We start from the raw sequence: 20,799 nt of genomic DNA on the forward strand, positions 1-20,799 counted from the left end.
TTTGCCGCCTGCACTGCTTACCAGCACGGGAGCTGGCACAGAGGGGGGCGGTAGATTTCCCATTACAGGCATCCCACTTCTCACTGCCTGTAGATACACAACACCAGCACATGAGCTGCCAGCAAATGATTTCCCAATTGTTGCTCAGGCAAATCTATGACATTAAATTCAAGTGTGATTTCACATAGCAGTTACATTCTGCAACCACCTGTTTGGTTATTCCATCTCCTCTTTCTCCTCTGTCACTTCCTATCTTAGTTCTCCAGTGTGTGTTTGGTATGGTGCTGCTGCTCACCTGGCATGATGACATTTCTGTTCCAAGCCACCTATTGCAATGCAGCTGGCAGAAGACCACCATCACTGGCAGCATGTTCCAGGAAAACATCCTCTTTAGTACCACTAGAAAAAGCTCCTGCGCCTGCATCATTTCACATCTAACCTTTAACGACTCAGAGCAGATTCAAAGGGTAAATGCAGTGACAATCAAGGACAGGCATTGCCACTACCCATGAGGAGAGCAGGCACATAGAGATGTGTCTGGGCTATGCAGCTGCCCCCTTGGCACAGCCAGCCAGGAGTAATCACCTGCCAGTATTTCTGATCATCCAAGAGCAAAGGTTTGTGTCCGGATTGCTCTCCAGCAGCATTTTGCTTTTCTGCTTAGAACAAAGACTTGGTGGCTGCTTGGGCCATCAAATCTGGTCCTCTGCTGTCACACAGAGTCACAACACCTAATCCTTTTCTCAGGCTCATTTAATGATATCTAGTCCCTGGCAATTCTGCTGGAATACTGTTCTAGGAATCCAAGGAGCATAGGGACAGAATCATCTCCACCTTAAGCCTATTTAAGACAGGTTCAGAGCCACTTGCTGTCCTGGCAGCATCCGGCTTCAGTCTGGATAGCTCTTCCATGGTGTTTGTATGTACCTCACCTCCAGTGCTCCTGTGTCAGCTGGAGAGGTGCACAACACCAGAGGAAGAAATGAGGCAGGATGTGTCCTGGGATAATGCCCATCTCCCTACTTTTCTCTAAATGCCTTAGGAAGTACTTGAGTTACAACAGAAGAGGAGAGCCTAAGGGAGCTGGGGCTCATTGGCTTGGAGAGGAGGAGCCTGAGAGGTGACCTCATTCATGTTGATAAATATGTGCAGGATGAGTGCCCAGAGGCTGGAGCCAGGCTCTGCTCAGTGGTGCCCAATAACAGCACAAGGGGCAGTGGTGGAAGCTGAGGCAGAGGAAGTTCCATGGAAACAGGAGGAAAAGTTTGTCACTGTGAGGGTGGCAGAGCCCTGGAACAGGCTGCCCGGGGGGGTTGTGGAGTCTCCCTCTCTGGAGATACTCAAGGACTGCCTGGATGTGTTCCTGTGTGAGCAGTCCTGGGTGCTCCTGCTCTGGCAGGGGGATTAGACTGGATGCTCTCTGGAGGTCCCTTCCAGCCCCTAACATTCTGTGATTCTGTGAGTATTGGAAACCCAGGGCTAGCTCCTCAGTCTGATTTTGTAGATTGGGAAGGAATGATAAAGGAGTACGTGATGGGAGGGCACAGTGAAGAGAGTGTTAGGAAACCATTCCAAAGGGTAAGAATCTCAGGCCATTTCATTAAAAGACCTAAAAGAAAGGGAAGTGGTGATGGAAGGAGAAGCAAGAGTAAGAGAAGAAGGAAAGAAAAGATGATGGGTGAAGAGCAGGCAGCTGATGATGATCCCAGGGCACTGAGTTCAGCCCTAGTGAGAATGGGCTTGTCTCACAACAGGCTGCACTTCTTAGTCTCTGAAACCATAGCTGTTAATATAATCATGTCCCTGGGAAGAGAAATTTGCCCTATTCACTGGGCTCACATAGCATGCAGCCACAAATTGGGAAGTCCATGTGCTCAGGTAACACTGTGCAGCTTAATAAAGTTCAGGGGTTCAAGTGCTATGTCCAGGATGTTTGTAAGGCTTATTCCTACAAGTTGGAACAGCTGCCAGCTCCAACCCTCTTAAACCAGGTGCTTTACTTCAGCTGGCACTTTGGCATTGCTTGTTCTTCAAAGCTTTGATCTGGTTGAAATGTGGGAAATTTACTTTGTGGTATATGAAGATGGTTTATGCTTTTGGAAAGCCAGGGCAGTGAACATGGGGCAGGGCAGTTTTGGTGTGCAGTGAACCTGGGAGAGGATTGATCAGAGGGAGGGATTCCTGCATAGCAAACAGCCATGTCAGTCACCCTCCTAATCTGTCACATGGAAAGACAATGCCATTAGAAAAGTCCAAATCCTCTTAAATCCCAACATTAGACTGTAAAATAAAATTGAAGTCATGAAATTAAAGCACAGGATGCAGAGAGAGCTGCAGAACAGAACCTTTCCTACCCCCTGGACTGTGCTGTGCCATGGATGCTCTACACACAGCAACCTGAAGAGGAGTGCATGGAGCTCCATTGCCCTATAGCTGTACTCATAACTCGTAACTGTACTCCTAGCTCATAATGTGACCCCAAATGCTGTGTGGGGTGCTGTGGGTACAAGGGGCAGCTGAGTCAGTGCTCTGACACTTGGCACTGGGGCCCACTGTGAAGAGCTGCGTTTGGAAACTCCTGAGTAAGGAAGCTGGCATGGGAGCTGCTGCTGCAAAGCACTGTGCTGCTTTCACTGATGCTTCTCTTTTGGGGTCTTGGATGTGATAACTCATCCTGTCAGCTGCTTGCTGCCCAGTGGAGGGGCCAGTAATCACCCCCAGAAGAGCTGCACAAACAGAGAGCAATCAAAGGCTTGAACCCTCTCTGTTTTGTGATGCCCTCATAACACAGCATGGCTCTCTAGGAGACACTCTCCCTTCATCCAGAACAAAACTAACAAATCTAGATCAAGACTAGAAATCATGCACTACTCATTGTGTACAGAACTGTAACATTTCTTGCACTGTGGAGGTAAACAACAACAGAAAACAAGGAAGATATTCTGAAAGGTTTGTGGAAATTCTTCCTGGGTATGTCATTGCTCTTTGAACAGGAGGAGCAACAATGGGGAGAGAAAAGTAGTTTGTGAATTTGCACAAATCTCCTCCCTGGAATTCCAAAGGGCTCTTTTGCCAAATTATGCAACACCTTCTAAAGGTTTTGCATATTTAAAATACATGAAGTAATCTGCTTGGTGACTCCTGGCTAAGTGCACTGGCAGTACCCTTCAGAGCATAGCTCTTCCACCTTGTCAGGCAACTGAGAGTGCTGCCTGGAGCAGCAGGTAAAACCCCAGAGGTTACAGCCCCTCTACCTTCCTGATAAGTAAATTCTAAATTCAATGTCATGGATCAGTGTTACAGGTGAGTTACATCACCTCCTGCATCAGGCTCGTGAGTCTGAGCTGCACTGAGAATATTAAACAGAGAGGGAGGCAATTAATGTAGGAAAAAGCCCCACCCAAGTCTTAGAATCGCTTGAGTTGCCCTCCCTCTGCTAACATAATCTTCTTCTGGCAGGAGCTAATATTCTGAGCTGGCTGGCAGCCTGGAGTGAGTTTGTGGGAACCAGGTGGCACAATGGGGTGGCTCAGAGAGAAGACAAAGCCTCCTATGAGGCTATTTGATATGTTCCTGGTGGTTTCAGGTGTTCACAGTGGGCCAGAGAAGATACAGTCCCTGTGCCCAGGACTCAAAGTCAGTGCAGCAGTGTATAGAGTGCAGCATCTTGGTGTCACACAGGGTGTGAGTGTCAGGAACAGGATGCTTGGTATTGCCATTCTCATTCCACCAAAGCCAATCCACAAGAAGATCATTCAGGGGCTGGGAGTGGATGAGTCGCAGGCATCCAAGGGGTGACAGCATTTTGGCTCTGCTTTTAGCTCTCGTTTCTTCAGCAGACAAAATACATACAACTTAAGCTAACTTTATTGAATGCTGCTGTAACAAACCCCTCTGTAGAGACTGTTCTCTGCAGAGAGCTTGAAAGTTATAGCTATGTAACTATTTTGCAGCTCCAGGTGTGCAATTGAGACTAATCTTCACTCAAGTATAGCTGTTTGCTGAGGCTGTTTTTGCTATGACTGCTGACTTCTCAACATACTTGCACCTCCAAGAGCTGTTGTCACATCTGTAGTGGCAATAGCATCTATTTGCTTTACTGAGTAGTGCTGGGATCCCTCTGAGAGATTCCAGTTCTCTGTGTAGCACTCAAAAGCTTAGGGCAGTTATGCAAATGCAGAGCCTCAGGCTCTGTACAGCAGGTGCAGCATGACAGCAAAACAGATACTGAGGTAGTCCTGTGAGTAGGCAGCCAACACCTAAAAATAGGTCTGGACTTCCAAACCCACATGATGCAGAGGTGGGCACATCCCTCACTCCAGCTCTGGCTTTGTTTTCTGCAACAGCTCCCAGAGAACTGAGTATAGATCCAGGAGTCTGCAAGCAGGAGCATCACAGTTAATGACTGTAAGGTAACCTGTGAAGGACCTCTGTCATGCCTGCCAGCAGCAGCAAAGGCAGGATGGCTTCTCGTGGACTCAGAGATGGACAAAGAGCCTCATCCCCAGGTGAGACAATTCCAGGGCCAAACTCTGCAGTGGAGGCAACACATGGGCCAGGCCAGAGCTTCAGGATGGATCTCAGGAAAGATTTCTTCACAGAGAGGGTTCTCAAATACCAGAAAGGTCTGCCCAGGACAGTGCTGGAATCACCACCCCTGGGGGTGTTCAAGCAGTGTGTGGAGCTTAGGGACATGGATTAGTGTTGACCCTGCAGTGCTGGGTGGAAAGTTGGACTGGATGAGCTTGGAGGTCTCTTTCAATCAGATAGATTCTGGGATAACTTATCTAAGCACCCACATCCTGCACCAAGTGCCTTATATGGACCATGAGATGTAGTTCCAGGTGATCTTCTACAGTCTTTTCAGAAAAGGCTTTTCACATTGGCCTGTGAGAGCATTTAGCATTGTAAGCAGTTGTGCTTCCTACATAGCACTTACACCTTGCTTCTGAAAGATCGACTGCTGGGATCCATTCTGACCTCTTTATGCAGAGAGTGCTTTATATTTATGTGACATCAACTTGGCTATGGTTTTATTACACTTGGGAATAAGACAAAGCATTGCTTCCTAGACATGTTTGTGAAGTGCTTTAAGCATTTACCATTCTCTAAATGCTAAATGTTAAGCATCACAGTGTCCGGTGAAGCTCTGCTGCTGCAGTGGTGAGAACAGCAGCACTGGAACAGTCTCAGTGTACTGAAACCACCACTAAACCATTCTGGTTTCTTCCTGCACAGCACAACTGAAAGCATCTGGCAACACACAGATGCATCTAGCCAGGACTCAGAGAATAAAGACAACTCTTTCTAATTACTTCTGACTCAGCTTCCCCTGCTCCAGAAGGTTTTCCTCGCTGTGAAGCACTAAACAATTACACACTGTGTTAGAGGCAACAGGTAAGCCTCTGCTCCTGCTGTGCAACACAAGTGAGTGGCTCAGTATTCCATGGGGACACTGCTTGCTTTCCTCCAAAGGAATCTGCATTTCGGTGTGGGGATGTTACAAATGTGGCATGGCAGCTCGAAATATTGCTGTTCACAGATGGGCAAATGTCAGGAAAATGATCCATCTGCATTCAGAGCAGCACCCAAGAGCACTGTCACCTCCAGCCAGACCGTGTCTGATGCCACGCAGACAAACAGATGCACTCATGCCTTTCCCAGAGTGAAACAGGAAACATTGCCAAGAAACAGCACAGTTATCACTTTGCTATTTTCATCCTTTCATTCCAGTACTGTCCTCAATCTGTTCAGGTATGCCAGGCTAAAACCTTGCCCAATAAACATTTACTTTCTGCCTGGCTTAATTCATCCAAATATTTCTGGGGCCTTATCAACAAATTTCCACCGGAATTAAGTGACTGCAGGAAGCGGCATGTCAGTGTTTGTTTATTTATTTTGTGTCCCAAAGAACACAACTCTGAGCCTGAATCAACAACAACTCCTTGATGAAAACTTGGGTCACAAACAGAATGCCCAGTGACAAACAACCGCCTGCTCAACTAATCTGCTTTAATTCACTAAACAATCCCTTAGACAAATATTATCCTGCAAGAAAGTCAAAAGCTGAGAAGAATTCCCAGGGACAAATAATAAAGAGTGATTACTTATTTTGAAACACAATTGTCAGAGCAATAATGCAGTGCTTTGCATCTTTGACTACTGACAGTAAGCAATTAACAGTGCACAGTGAGCTGAGTGTCAAATAAACGCTGCAGATTATTTGCTGCAATTGAAGCCTGTGCAATGCAGTTCTGATTCTCTGCATCCCTCCTCTTTCATCAGGTCATGTCAGACCTTCTTTTGTCAGTGTTTATCAGGTCAGCCTAAGCCCAGACACACAATACACCCTTGGGTGCGCTTGGTGTTAAAAACCCCCTTCTGTAATTCCAGCTATTTTAAACGTGAATAAATACATCCAGCTGCCCAGGGCCTTGCCTGGCAAGTTGATTGCCTCTCAAGCATGGTTTACATCCAAGTGCTGGGTTCTGCACATTGGCCACAGCAACCCCATGCAGAGCTACATGCTGGGGTCAGAGTGGCTGGAGAGCGGCCAGGCAGAGAGGGACCTGGGGGTACTGGGTGATGGTAGGCTGAACATGAGCCATCAGTGTGCTCAGGTGTCCAAGAAAGCACATGGCATCCTGGCCTGCATCAGGAACAGTGTGGCCAGCAGGAACAGGGAGGTCATTCTGCCCCTGTACACTGCACTGGTTAGGCCACACCTCGAGTACTGTGTCCAGTTCTGGGCCCCTCAGTTTAGGAAGGAGGTTGACTTGCTGGAACGAGTCCAGAGAAGAGCAACAAAGCTGGGGAGGGGCTTGGAACACAGCCCTGTGAGAAGAGACTGAGGGAGCTGGGGTTGCTTAGCCTGGAGAAGAGGATACTCAGGGGAGACCTCATTGCTCTCTACAACTACCTTAAGGGAGGTTGTAGACAGACAGAGGTTGGTCTCTTCTCCCAGGCAACCAGCACCAGAACAAGAGGACACAGTCTCAGGCTGCACCAGGGGAGGTTTAAGCTGGAGGTTAGGAGGAAGTTCTACACAGAAGAGAGTGATTGGCCATTGAGATGTTTGTTTGTTTGATGATTCAGTATCACTAAGGTTGGAAGAGACCTCAAAGATCATCGAGTCCAACCTGTCACCACAGACCTCATGACTAGAGTAGGGAGGCAACTAGTGCCCACTGCAGGCTTGAACTCACGACCTTCCCATTAAGGGTCATATGTGCCACCAACTGAGATGTGCTGCCTGCGGAGGGGGTGGAGTCACCATCACTGAAGGTGTTCAGGAGGAGACTTGATAGGGTGCTTGGTTGCATGGTTTAGTTGATTAGGTGGTGTTGGATGATAGGTTGGACACGATGATCTTGAGGGTCTCTTCCAACCTGTTCTGGTCTATTCTATTCTATTCTATTCTATTCTATTCCATTCTATTCTATTCTATTCTATTCTATTCCATTCTATTCTATTTACATAGAGTGTTGAGCAGACATTTAAAATACTGCTCCCCTTTACTTTTAAACTGCAAGCCACAACCTATTGAGCAGTTGATTTCCTTTTTTTAGGAGGAGTGATTTGAGCTGCTGCTAATGGGAAGCATCAAGGTGCACCATGAAAATCTGAGCCAGCCCCAAGTTTCCTGCAAGATTAAGAAGTGCTGCTGTGACACTTACAGGCTGGTGAAAAGCAACAGCTTAGCAAAGGAACACAGGCAAGTTTTCCTTCTACTTTCCTATGATTAAGCCTCATTTCAGTTGTACACGTGAGACAACAAAAATTAAATGCATGCAGTTATGCTCCATAAGCACAGCTACAGGCAGATAAAAAACAACAACGGGGGTTGCGGGGAAGAAGGGGTGAAGAGAGAAAGAAAAGGGTAACTCTTTACCTGATGCTGTACAACACTTTCCCAGTTTTGGAAATCCTCAGCAACTTGTTGTCTGTGGTGACATCGTGGAAATTTGCTCCCTTCTCATTGGCAAAGAATAAATCTGGCTTCCAAATCGAGTCCAGCATGGAGGGGTCCAAGTCCAAGGAGTCGTCAGGATATTCACTGTAAGCCAGCCGCGAGTCGTTCCACTGCTGTCGCAAAAAAATGTTCACTCTGTAGTCCTACAGAAATGCCAGGTGGAAAGGTTACTAAGCCATTTACCCCAGTGGGAGCCCACTTCAGCTTGCTTTGTGCTATCAGACTGGCTACAGTGCTGGGGTTACATCAAGCTTTACCATGAGCTGTCCCTTGGAGATACAGCAGCCCAAGCACTGTATGCACCAAACAAACACAACCGGTTCCATTTTCCAAATCAAAATGACTGCAGGCTCCAGGATTAAACACAACCTGATCTCAAATGCTATGGATTAAATCAGAGCTCCTTAGACACTCCAGAGGCACTGCAGCTAGATAGACACAGCTTCAAAAAGAGATTCTGTGAAAATGCTAATTTAAATAAATTGCTTCCAATATGTAAATCAATTATTCCTAACGTCCTCATGAAGAGTTGCTAATTCCAGTGAAGCCAGATTTGTACAGAAGAAATTAAATCAGGATTTCCTATTTACTCTCTGTATCCTTTTTTGATCTACCTTATGCTTTTCTCTGTATGTTCCCTCATTCCCTCCTCCCTCTGCATCCCATTAAAATCGTTTTAATTGCATTCTCCTACTCAGTGATCTGCTAGTCACAACTGGAAAAGGCAGCAATTACTTAGAGGTTCATTTAGAACCAATATTAAGGCTGTGTCAAGAACTGGCTATTAAAGGGGAGTGTGAAAAGAGCTTTGAGGGTCTAATCTCTCTGGAGGGAAGGGAAAGATGCTGATGCTTGTTCTCTCATACTTCTTCTGCCCCAGCTTTCCCTGCTGTTATATTTACCTGAACAACTACATTAACCTGCTTGTGAACACTCGCTTAGAAATGCATCTACTTCTCCTCTAAAAGTGAAAGACTTCATGATATTGATATTGAGTATGCTAGCTGAAGGAATATTTTATCAAATATTTATATTTTATCAGCCAGCTGAACCAATAACTTGCATTTAGAATTTGCTTTGTGTAGCCACAGCACATGACATGTCCTTTTGACTTGGAAAATGTATGAACTGACCTGGTTTAGGCCACTGAACTGAATCATCTAAAGAACTTTCCGTCCTGGAAAGATCAGTGATTATTCCCACTCTGATGAGAGCTGAGGAAAGCAACTTGTCCAGCATCCAGGCCCTGTGAATGGGCCCCTCCAAGCTCCAGCATTCTCTACCCTTTGTTCAAGAGGTTGGTGCCATTGCTGCCCTCACAGAGTATTTCTGACATCCAAACTGATGCAGGTTTTGACCCCACTGGGATGAAGACTTGCAGTCTCAGTAGCAAAGAGACTTTTCTTGCCTTCTTTATAGTTTTCATGCTGCTGTTGGGTAGGTTTCAATCAGTGCAGGAATGCCTACTGATCAGAGCAAGGCAGACCTGAGAGAGGCCTCAGGAGTAACACATTGATGGAAGGTTCTTGCAAAGCCTGCACCTGGTTTGCACAAGCCACTGCACTTCTCATGGTGGTGGTGTTTCACACAGTTAAAGATCAAACAGCTCTTTGCAGCTCTGAACTTATAAAATGTCATCACATCTTGTGAGGATACACTAACCCTAGGCGTATTTCTCCTTGTTTCTTGGTCTCAGGAACTAAGAGTGTCTTTGGAGTTGACATGGGACAGTTTCAGTTGTAAATTCGGGGAAGCACTGGATTTTCATTCTGCAGAAAGGAAGGCAGGAGCTGCTGCTGGGAGAATACAACTGCAGCGACTATTTGTGCAACTGCTTTCAATATTCCTTTGAAATTAGGATTGTAATTACGTCCATAAAAAGCAGAGGAATTTTTCCTCCATATAAGCACAGAAATAAAAAATCAGTAAATTGTTTAAAAATGTCTAGAAACAAAAGTTGCTTTCATGAACTTCAGCAGCTGGTGACTTAGATATGAAAAACCAGCCTGAAAAATGCTTATTGATAAAAGAACTTGCATATGGTGATACATATTATACCAAAACCTGGAAGGAAACCCATAGTACTGCACAGTCTTTTGCAATGTGTACCTTCATGAACACATCAGAGCCACCACACTAATAAACCTAGAAATGCTCTCTCTCTCTCTTCAAGCTTTGTTGTTAGAAGCAAAATGGCACTGGAAGATTTGTTTATGCCAGATAAGCTTTCACATATATATATATATATATATATATATATATATATATATATATATACAGAGAGAGATATTTTAGTAAGAAATAAAGCCAGAAATATACCATGCACATGACAAACTCCTGGGTACTTTTCCCTCCTATTCTGCTCGTGGTAAGAGCAGCTGAGAGGGCTGTGTGTTTACACAGCCAGAGCTGCTCACTTGCAGAAGTCTCAATGTACTTTGCCTGTGCTAACATTAGAACTGTCTCCTGAAAAAGCCTCTCCTGAGGACTCTATCACAACATGAAGCTCAGGCAGACTACAGTGTGTGTTTTGCAAGCTCCTGAGGGGAGAAGTGGGTAGGCTGTAGTAATGCACTCCTACACAGCCACAAGTACACCTGCTCCACAAATGCCTTCTGACAGCATCACTGCTCTGAGCGAGGAGTGTGGACCTGAGGATTCAGCCTCAGCTGCAGCATCAATGCCAGCCATAGCTCAAAGCAACTCAGATAAACAATTTCCCTCTCTTCTCAAACCATAACTCCAGGGTAATACCAGCTTGCTAAAGGAATATTCATCTGATTAAATTCAGTAGATTCTTCTGACAACTTAGGGACTCAACCCACAGATATCCTTAGTTTCTGTTATAGGCAGAAATCATCTTTTGGCAAATCCCCAGCCACCAGATTCACTGCCCAGAGCTTCAGCAAGGTCCCTTTGGTCTCAGGCACTGTCATGGCAGGGGGAGCCTCACTCCCTCTTCAGTGCTGCTTTCTGTTCCTGAGCTGCCATTCATCTTAGACCTTAGCCTTCATCCCACCTTCCCCTCCAACAGTACTGATTGTTCAGGCACTGAGTTGGATGCCCAAGAGCAGCCTTACCTCGCCTCCCACACATAAGAAGGGCTTGCCAAGGGGACTACTCTCTCCTCTCCACCTTAAGTAAGAATGCTAACTGACAAAAGTGACAGGCTTGAGACAGAAAAGCACCAGGTGACCTATGTGCTTAAGCACATATGCAAGGTGTTCCCAAAAGCTTCAGTGGGACACCCTTGTGCAGCTCAAACCAGACAGGTGAGCCAATCAGGATCTAATGAGCTCCTTTGTAACGATGCTTTCTTTCCCTAAGGGAAGATAATATCCGAGAGCCATCCACTGCTAAGCTTTGCAAAGAAGGCCATGGTGTTTTTCCTGCTAACAGGAGCACTCATAGCTGGAACTGGAAGCAGAGAACCTGCTGCATGGTGTCAGTCATTGATTATAGGCCCCAACAACAGTAACAATGTTCTCACAGTTAGTCTTTTCTGTAATTAACAATTAGCTCATCAGTGCACAAACTGCTCTTAGCTTTTCCTACAGCTGATAGCTAGAAAATCCTGGTCATTAGCAACACTGAACATCTGAATTCTTTGGGACTTTGCCCAGCCTGATGTAGATTACTCATCTGTGATACTCAACAGCAGTCATGCTGTAGAGTGGATTTTTTGCTGAGTACTGCATGTGTGAATACTTCCAAAAATAGACACAGAGCTCACTGGCAGAACTGCTTACTTCAGGGATCTTACTCAGGAACATTTTTCTCTCTTTCTTTGACAGTTAGGGCTTTAACGAAAGACAAGTGACTCGATGAAGAAAATTCCCAACAACTCCACCTCCCCTCTGGCCCTTCTTTTTTACCTGTTTTTATTTTGGTATAATACATATCAATGCAACTGGGAAGGAAACCATTTCATCTGGAGAAAAAACAAAGCCAGCTGTGATGCTGTCCCATGTTTGCAGGACAGTGCACCAAGACCAAGGCATCTGCATTCTGCTTCCCTTGAGCTTTGGGACCAAAGCTTGTGAAGACTCTTTGGAATTCATTCATTTGGAGAGAACCAGCACCAAATCCTGGTTTATTTCTGAATGAAAGCATTCAGCTTTCAGGAGAGTATGCCAGGCATAAGAGTGCTGCTGGCCTGCTACGCAGGGATGAACTTCATCCTGGTGTCTGTCCTAATCGGAGAACAGAAGCTGCTCCTGCTAAGGTTACTGAGAAGCTGGCTTACTGAATTTGGAGGGTCTGTGACTGTAATCTTGTTTGCCATGCTCATTTCTGCTTCTGAGAGCTTCTTTAAACAAGTTCTCATCTCCCAGGGTTCCAATGAGCTGCTGCAGGTCACCCAAGTCATGCTCAGCACATACACATGGCTTCACTAAGCATTCCTGTCTCCTGAGACAACTGTGTCTCCACTGAATTTACAACCCAGGGCTTTAAATGAATCCTTCAGTTTTATGTCAAAACCATCAAGAGCATTTTATAGGGAAAACCAAATCCTAGGAGTCAAACCAAGCTCATTATTTATCACAAGGGATGCCAACACTTTTACCACATGATTGCATCTATTCAGCAAGGCAAAGTAGATGGAACAATAATTGATGTCTGCCTCTGAGAGCAGCCTTAAACCATCCTAAAACTAGACACAATAGTCATTAAAGAAGCAACAGCATTAAGAAAATCAATATAAAACCATTGAACAGCATCTAAGAGGAATCTTCCCACACCTAGAGCAGACACTACCAACAAAGCAAGAGAAGAACACCAACAGCCTTTGTTTCATCTGCTTGGATGTTTGGCTGGTTTCAGCAGAATGTGTTAATGAACATTGGAAAGGTGCACATTAACATATCTGATAGAAGGCAAAATGCAATGAGGGGATTTAATCAAAGCAATGAAGGAGTCTAATTAATGCAATCAGCATTAGGTCGTGCAAATATTTTCATTGAATGCCATCTTGTAAAGCCAGTGACGTGCAGGGAGCTTGCTGCTTGACGATGTGCTGATGCCTCTGCATCCCAGGATCAACAGACAGGGCTGGGGCAAAGGGGCTGCACTCAGCTATGCTCTCGGGATTCTTCAAAGGTAGGAAAACAAAGGAAGATTTCCAAAAACCTGGAAATCAAGTCTGTTGATAATTATATTGCAGCAAGACATTTTTCCCTGTTAACTCAATTTTAGTTTTCTTTTACAGTGTTTTAAAATGCTATAGATACATTCCCTGAAGGATTACATTCTCTGGGGGGTTTATATCTCTGTATTTTACAGCTTGTCATTTACAGAAGAGTCTTTCCCACACTATTTAAGAAAGCAATCTGCCCTGTCACTAACTTGTCCTTTATCTCCGTAAAGCATTAAATAACGGGGAGTTTTAAATAGAAATATTTAGGAGCAGAAGATTCGTGCTCCTACATTCCTGAGGCACCACTTTCTAAAGTGATGTCATGAATCAAAACTGAATTTAAATGAAGTATTTGAGTCAGATCATTAAGTTGGGGAAAATATCTGCTCTTCCTTCATAAGGCATGGGGTGCAATGCAGGATCTGTTCCACTGGATTAAAAAGCAGACCCCTGGGATTCCTTAAGTCTGTTTGTGAGTAGCAAGTTCATTTTTATTTATCTAGAACTCACTCCCAGAGGATGCTAAGCACCCTTATTTCACCTGGCTTCAACAAATACAGAAAGACCTGGACACTGCAGGAACCTCTGGACACCAGAGGTATGAAGCCACATTGCAATTGCTGCAGAAGTGTCCATAGCTGACTACAGTGTCCTGGGGCAGGGAGAGCGACTCTTGCAGAACCTCAGTGAAGCTGGCAGCACTCATGCACAGTTTGCTTTGTGGCTGCAGTGACTTGAGGAGTTTGGAGTCAAGCTGGAATATGTCACTAGACCCTTTCTAAAATGGGTGTGCATGAGGTCTTGATAATTGCTGAGTGTTTATCACATTGTGATAAGGAAATCGTAACAAATCTCTCTCTGGACTAACCCAAACAGTCAGATGTAAGCATGCTTCAATAAATAATGGATCTGCTTTGTTCATTGCTGGAAGAAGATGACTAAAAACCTCAGCACCTTTTACAATGGACTCAGGAAAGTATTTTTATATTTTTTTAGCAAACATTGAAAGAAAAGAAATTAACTTCTAGACTAGAAGAGAAAAAAGTTGGACTAAAGTTTGCATTTGCTTTTTTATTTTCTTGACTTCATTAATCCTAAATGTTGGGAATTTTTAAAAGCAAAGTCTCACCTTGGCATGAAAACCTGAGCTACTTAAATATGTATCAGAATCAAAGCTCTGTCATTTTTTGGTCTGTTTTTTTGTCTGAGAGTGTTCTTTGAAGTCAGCCAACCTGCCCATTCCAGTCAGCTGGAATCCCATCATTTTTTCACAGCTATGTGTATTAGTCACTGGACCCAAGTTCTGCCTTCCCTTCAGTTACTGACGTGGCTGCGGTTCACAGAGAGTTTAAGTGGAACAGGACCATTCTGGCAGTCCTGCAGCAGGGAATTCAGCGTGTGGTGTGAAACCCACTCAAAGCATGGAACACTGGGCAGGGAGCCCCACAGCTGGGCTCCAGCTGTGCCTGTGCCTCCTCCCTGCTCAGGCAGCCTGACAAAGCTGGTTTGCAGATACCCCTGCTGCCTTCACAGCTACTGTGGGGTCACCACACAGGTATGGTTAGACTGAGCAGCTGAATTCAGTAATTTGTAAGCATCTTTATACAGTTTTATCTTTATTTTAATTCAGCTGCTAAGTTCTTAGAAGTTGAAAAACATAGTAAATGTCCCCATGTGGTGAGCACCTTATCCTACAGCACATCCCACTCCTTCACAAGATGGCTTCAATGACCAGTCCCACTCACCATTGTAGTTTCTGCTATTGAACCAAAGCTGTTGATAAATATGTTGCAGGTAACATTTACAGGAGGACCTGCAAGTTGAACAATAAATAGAAAAATTGACAGGTTGTGTTCATGACAGACATTAAGTATTGTTGTTGTCTTGCCAGTGGCATCATAGCACTTACCATGGTGGTTTCTGTGACTGATCCAAAACTGTTGATAAAAATATTGCAAGTAACGTTTACTGGAGGACCTGTGGAATGCAATAAGAATGTTGCAATACAGATTGGAACAGAAGCACAGACCCCTCAGCCTCTGCATCTGGCACAGGCGTGGCTGAAAACAAGCAGAAGGTGAGCTCTCCCAGGAAGGGCAGGGTAGTCAGCAGCACAAAAGCATCCTTGCCACTAACTCAATTAACCTGGCTGCAGGGAAGCTGCGACATGAACACACAGACCTGCAGCTTGCATTCGGCGAGCTCTGTAAGAGCTGAGCCAGGGTAGCAGCCCAGCAGCTTTAGCCACTGCACCGGTGCAGAACAGCTTCAGCACTGCAAGCCCTTCTCTCTCCCTTCCACACTGGGCTTAAAATTCAAAGGTTCTCTCCCCACACTTATTCTGCTCTGTGTACAAAGGCTTGCCACTGAAATTCCCAGCAAGGTCCATGTTTCACTTTGACTTCAGCCCACTGGAAATGGACTTGGACAAGCAGCTCCTCGTGCACCTGACCTGCAGATGTCTGCTTGCCATAAGCAAATGTTGTATCAGTATCTGCTCTGCTTTGACACAGCTTTCACTGAACAGCTGTTTGTAAATCTCTCCCCTCCCACCTCCTTTCCTGCTATTCAGCAGTCACTGACGTGTAGCAAAATGAATGAGGACTTAATATTTAATTAGTTGTCAATTAGCCTCCTGGCTCTCTAGGCGTGATGAAATAAACAGGGGTTCTCAGCTGGGTTAATGCTCAGTGCCTGAACTGGAGTGACAAAGAGTGGATGCAAGCCTCGAGTATCAAGTTCTTGTTGTGCTCTTCTTTCTCGTTGCTACTTTTACTCACATTGTTTTCCTTATATTAAAAAACAAGAGTGCACAGAATATCAATACCTGCAGCGAGTTTCACATTTAGATTTGAAATTGCTTTACAAATGATGCAAACATTGTTACTTTCTCTTTTAAAAACAGAGAGATCAGGAATGTGCCCAGTGAAAGCCAGTATACCATCAGCTTCCTGAGTGCAGCCTGCCCACCTTCAAGGAAACAAACATGTTGGGTCTTGGAAGAGCAGATACAACAGCTCTGAAGTGCTAAATTCCACCACAGTCTGTTGTTCCACTTGGGTGTGGCAGCAGCTGTTTTAAAAAAACTTTTCCCTTTTGCTCTGTAAATGTTTTCCCCTCCATGCCAAGCTAGCAGAGGCACCACAGTCTGCTATTCTTCCTCCACTCCAGCTTCTGGTTTCCTTTTCACCTGTTGATATTTCTGCTAGCTGAGCAGCTTGATCAACACATCTCCCTGCATCTAAACAAACAGAATCACTGAACCACTGAAGTCAGAAGGCCCCTCTGGAGATCACCCATTCCAAGAGCAGGATCAGCTCTAGCAGCTTGCTCAGGACCATGTTCCATCAAGCCTTGGACATCTCCAGGGATGGAGACTGCACAGCTTCTCTGGGCAGCCTGTGCCAGTGCTCAGTCACACCCAAAGGGAAAGGTACCTCAATGCACGCAGTATGGGCAATAAGCAAGAAGAACTGGAAGTCCTGGTCCACCAGGATGACTATTGACAGCTGCCTAAACATGAGCCAGCAGTGTGCCCAGGTGGCCAAGAAGACCAGTGCCATCCTGGCCTGCATTAGGAATAGTGTGGCCAGCAGGAGCAGGGAGGTCATTGTGCCCTGTGCTCAGCACTGGTTAGGCCACACCTTCAGTACTGTGTCCAGTTCTGGGCCCCTCAGTTTAGGAAGGACATTGAGAGACTTGAAGGTGTCCAGAGAAGGGCAACGAGGCTGGGGAGGGGTCTGAAGCACAGCCCTGTGAGGAGAGGCTGAGGGAGCTGGGGTTGTTTAGCCTGGAGAAGAGGAGGCTCAGGGGTGACCTCATTGCCCTCTACAACTACCTGAAAGGTGGTTGTAGCCAGGTGGGGGTTGGTCTCTTCTTCCAGGCAACCAGCACCAGAACAAGGGGACACAGTCTCAAGCTGCCCCAGGGGAAGTTCAGGCTCGAAGTGAGGAGAAAGTTCTTCACTGAGAGAGTTGTTGGCCATTGGGATGTGCTGCCCAGGGAGGTGGTGGAGTCCCCATCCCTGGAGGTGTTCAAGAGGTGATTGGACGTGGCACTTGGTGACATGGTCTAGTCATGAGGTCTGTGGTGACAGGTTGGACTCGATGATCTTTGAGGTCTCTTCCAACCTTGGTGATACTGTGATGCTGTGATACTATGAAAAGACTAAAATCAGTCCCACGTGAGTGTGAGAGTAGTGCAGGGGTGCAGTAACAGCACCAAGGAGCAAAGTGAGGACGAAGTGATCACACCAGGAACTGAGCATCTCTTCATCTGTGGAGCAGGGATTTAATGTTCAAGCTCAAACAAAGGAGGTGATAAAAATGTGGGTGAGGGCAGGACTAAGACCCACATTGCTGACCTGAGCACTGGCAACACAGACCCCAGGACAGCAGGAGAGCATAACAGAGCTTTTGGGAATGGTTTAGGAATTGCCAGTTCTGGAGGCAGCTGGTGCTTTAGCAACCAGTTCTCCTCAACCAGACTGAACAGCCCTCAACATCCAATACAGCTCTTGTGGGACCTGAAACTGAGCTAAGCCCTTGGAGGGGTCTGCTTCTGCACTCAAAGTTCCAAAGGCCCCTGAATTACCACCTCCAGAGTCTTCATGGGCCTGCAGCACCTCACTGTAAGTCACACTGCAAGGCTGGACTGCAGCTGGGACATCTCAGCTGGCCATGGCTATTAGACAGGAGCAAGCTGTTTCTCATCCAGGCTTCCTCCTGCTCAGAGGGCAGCAGGCAGAGTAGAGGAGAGGAGTGTAGAAGTGATACCAAAGGCAGCGCAGCCAGGGACTTTGGATATGGGCAAGGGAGAGAAAGGCAGCTTTGATGCACTGATCCCCTACAGCTGCTTGGGAAGCAGGGCAGCCTGCACACTTGCTTTTGAGGACCTGTACACTGCATGGTCCAGCCCCTGATGAGAAAGTCCACGTGATTTAAGAAGATCACTTAAGGTTCTGATAAGAGAGCAGCAGGTAGACCACAGGTAGTCTTTACTGCAAGTACCTAAGCAAAAGTTCTTTCTTTCCCTATCATTCTGCCTTTGGGCAAAATCAATGTTTTCCTCCATTTAAACACCACCATCTCATTAGAGTGTGAACAGCAAGGGGGATGCTTCAGTCGCAGGAGGCACCAGGACAACACAGTCACCCTAAGGCTCACAAATCAAAGTGCCATTGCTTGCTGGAGAGTGGTGCCTTTCATTTAGGAGGATGTCTTGCTGTGAAATTTCTGTGGAGTGCATGGCCCTGGCTCCCCAAGTAGAATCACGCCCAGTAAACAAAGAATTCCTTCTTTTGTTCCCAGTATCCTCCACAATCCCATGCCAGCACAGAAATTGTGCTTATGGTGCTTTTACTATGCATTGATGGCAACCCTAGCTACAAAACAAACCAGTGAATAAAACTCCAAACATGAAAACAAGAAGGTAAGGGCAGAGATCTGGGGGACCTCTGGAATGCAGTAACTGCACTGCACTCTGCACTGATGCCATTTGCTGGAAAAATCAAACTAAGGCAGAACGATTGTTCTGCTCCATCAAGCTAAACCAAACATCCTCTGAAAGTTCATCTGTCACATACAATAACTTAGCTTCCTGGGAATGTGGCAACAGTTTTGGGTGCTTACTGTTGCATCTGAGACTCAGAATCACATCCTGTGATACCAAAATGTATTTGTGTCACCAGAATAAAGCTGAGCAGCAAAGGCACCTGCAGAGCCAGAACAAGACACGCAGAGATATTGAAGTCTCTAAATCACAGATCCCAAACACTACCAAGTATCTGAGCAACAGGCATGAGAAACATCACTTATGGCAAGGGTATTTACATCTTGGAGTAGACACAGCAGGCTCTACCCAAAGCAGGGCGGAGACTGAGCCTATGCTGAATGGAGTCAGCAGGAAAGCATCACAGACCAAGGAAAGCACAGTTGTCCCCTACCTCCAGCTGCCTGCTTCCAGCAGCATGCATGCAGACAGACACATGAAGATAAAGACTAAAATCATGGCATGAAGAGAACTTGCATCTCTTACACCAAGATTCAGACAGCTTCCCTTCACTTGGTTAACTTGAAAAACTATCTGAGCAAGAATCTGGCTTTATGGCATGACCAAGAAATAAAAACCTGTGCTGGGTTGAGGCAGCCCCCTCTCTCCCCACCACGGGCAGGAATAAAACACTCAGACAAACGGATTGCAAAAGTGGTGAAAGTTTAAATAGAAAGCAGTGAATGTTACAGAAAACCCAAAGCGCAGTGACAATGATCCCAAAGCAAACCCAGAGGCATCCCATTCCCACCTGAGGGTACACCCGAGACCTTCAGGGCTCCTTCTTCCCCCTCCCTCTGCTGGGCTAGTCTCAGCTGGCCATGCCTGAGACTGCCCATCCCCCCGTGGCCTTGGGCCTAGCCAGGCCCAAAGCCAGGAGACATCTCCCCCAGTTACCGGCTGGCGGAGGAGGAAGAAAAGAGACAGTGCTAGACTCCGCACTGGATCTTATAGTGGTGCAAAGAATCATGGTAGGAAATACACACAATTTCCTGTGTCCATCCCTCTGGGCTGGACTTCTGGACACAGGAAGTGAACACACCAGGGGGGGCACCCAGCTCAAACCGCAACAAAACCACACTCCAAAATTGAAAGCCCTTCCTCAGCAGAACACCACTGAGGTCTCCCAAGGCAAATGCTCCAGTGATTGTCAGATCCAGGTGATTACAGAATGAGTCACAAAACTAAAATGTCTCTGGAGCAAGCACAGCTAAAGCCATCTTTATCTATACACTGACAAGGTTTGAGGTCATCCACTGAGTAACCAATTCCTGAAGAGGGTTGTGAGGGTTCAGCTGTGGGCCCACTGCTGACTGCAGTAGAAGTCATGCCAGCAAAATCCTCTCTCTCTGTCTTTCAGGGAAGGAGAAGCCCTGCTAAGGTATTCTTGTTTGTGCCCTAAAGCACTTGTTCAAATTGCTGATGGGCTTGCTCCACAGGCACCCAAGAGCTCTGTCCACACACCCAGCTCTTGGAGAGGAAGGGAAGCCTCACACCACACAACCGCTGTCCTGCACTTGGCATTACAGGATGGTCCCTGTGCTGTGCTCATTCTTCCCTGTCTCTCCCTGCTGGGGCTGATAACAGAAGCAGATCTTTCTGTCGGCCCCAGGGTGCAGTGGGATATTTCCACAGAGGTTATCTAACAGACACTGCACAAGAACCATTTCCAGGCACTCTTTTATTTCACTCCAGAAACCAGGAGCTCAGAAAAGAAAAGCCTTCAAAGAGCTGAGATGCTCCTGATGCACCCAGCTGCCCCGAGCTGGCCTGCAAAGAGCACACAGCCAAGGCAGTCACGGCTGGATGGATCTGCTGGAGCTGCACCTGGGTACCTTGAGGGCTGCTGCCAGCACAGTCCTGGCAGGCTGGAATTCACTGGAGGTCACCAACCGGAGGCACTATAGCTGGTGCTGAGCTCTGCAGCACCTCAGTGTGGCACAGAGCACCTCCGAGCACATTCCTTGAGAGCTAACTCCTGTGGCTGAGTGCAGCCAGGCTCACAGCTGAAGCCTTCAGAGCGCAAATAAGTCTGTGGAAATAAACCTGAAAAGCAGTGAGCTGGAAATCTCACATTGGGAAACTCCCCACTGGAGCTTCAGCCTGCAGTGCAAAGGTACTGAGTGCTTTGTCTCCTCTG

General features: G+C 46.3%; 1 protein-coding gene across 10 annotated transcripts in view; it reads right to left on the minus strand.

The window, feature by feature from the left end:
- The window catches only part of GLRA2 (glycine receptor alpha 2), a 103,415-nt gene that overhangs the window by 68,706 nt on the left and 13,910 nt on the right, over positions 1–20,799 (minus strand). For 2 of the 10 annotated variants that reach the window (XM_054165970.1, XM_054165976.1), the window contains 3 exons: positions 15,019–15,086; positions 14,855–14,922; positions 7,892–8,115 (listed from right to left, as the gene is read on the minus strand). In XM_054165970.1, the coding sequence (XP_054021945.1) occupies positions 7,892–8,115; positions 14,855–14,922; positions 15,019–15,086 (360 nt within the window). The remainder of the gene's footprint in view (positions 1–7,891; positions 8,116–14,854; positions 14,923–15,018; positions 15,087–20,799) is intronic. The other 8 variants (XM_009898070.2, XM_054165977.1, XM_054165974.1 and 5 more) reach the window with 6 other exon arrangements.

This window comes from Dryobates pubescens, chromosome 12 (assembly GCF_014839835.1).
Source record: "Dryobates pubescens isolate bDryPub1 chromosome 12, bDryPub1.pri, whole genome shotgun sequence".
NCBI classification, from domain to species: domain Eukaryota; kingdom Metazoa; phylum Chordata; class Aves; order Piciformes; family Picidae; genus Dryobates; species Dryobates pubescens.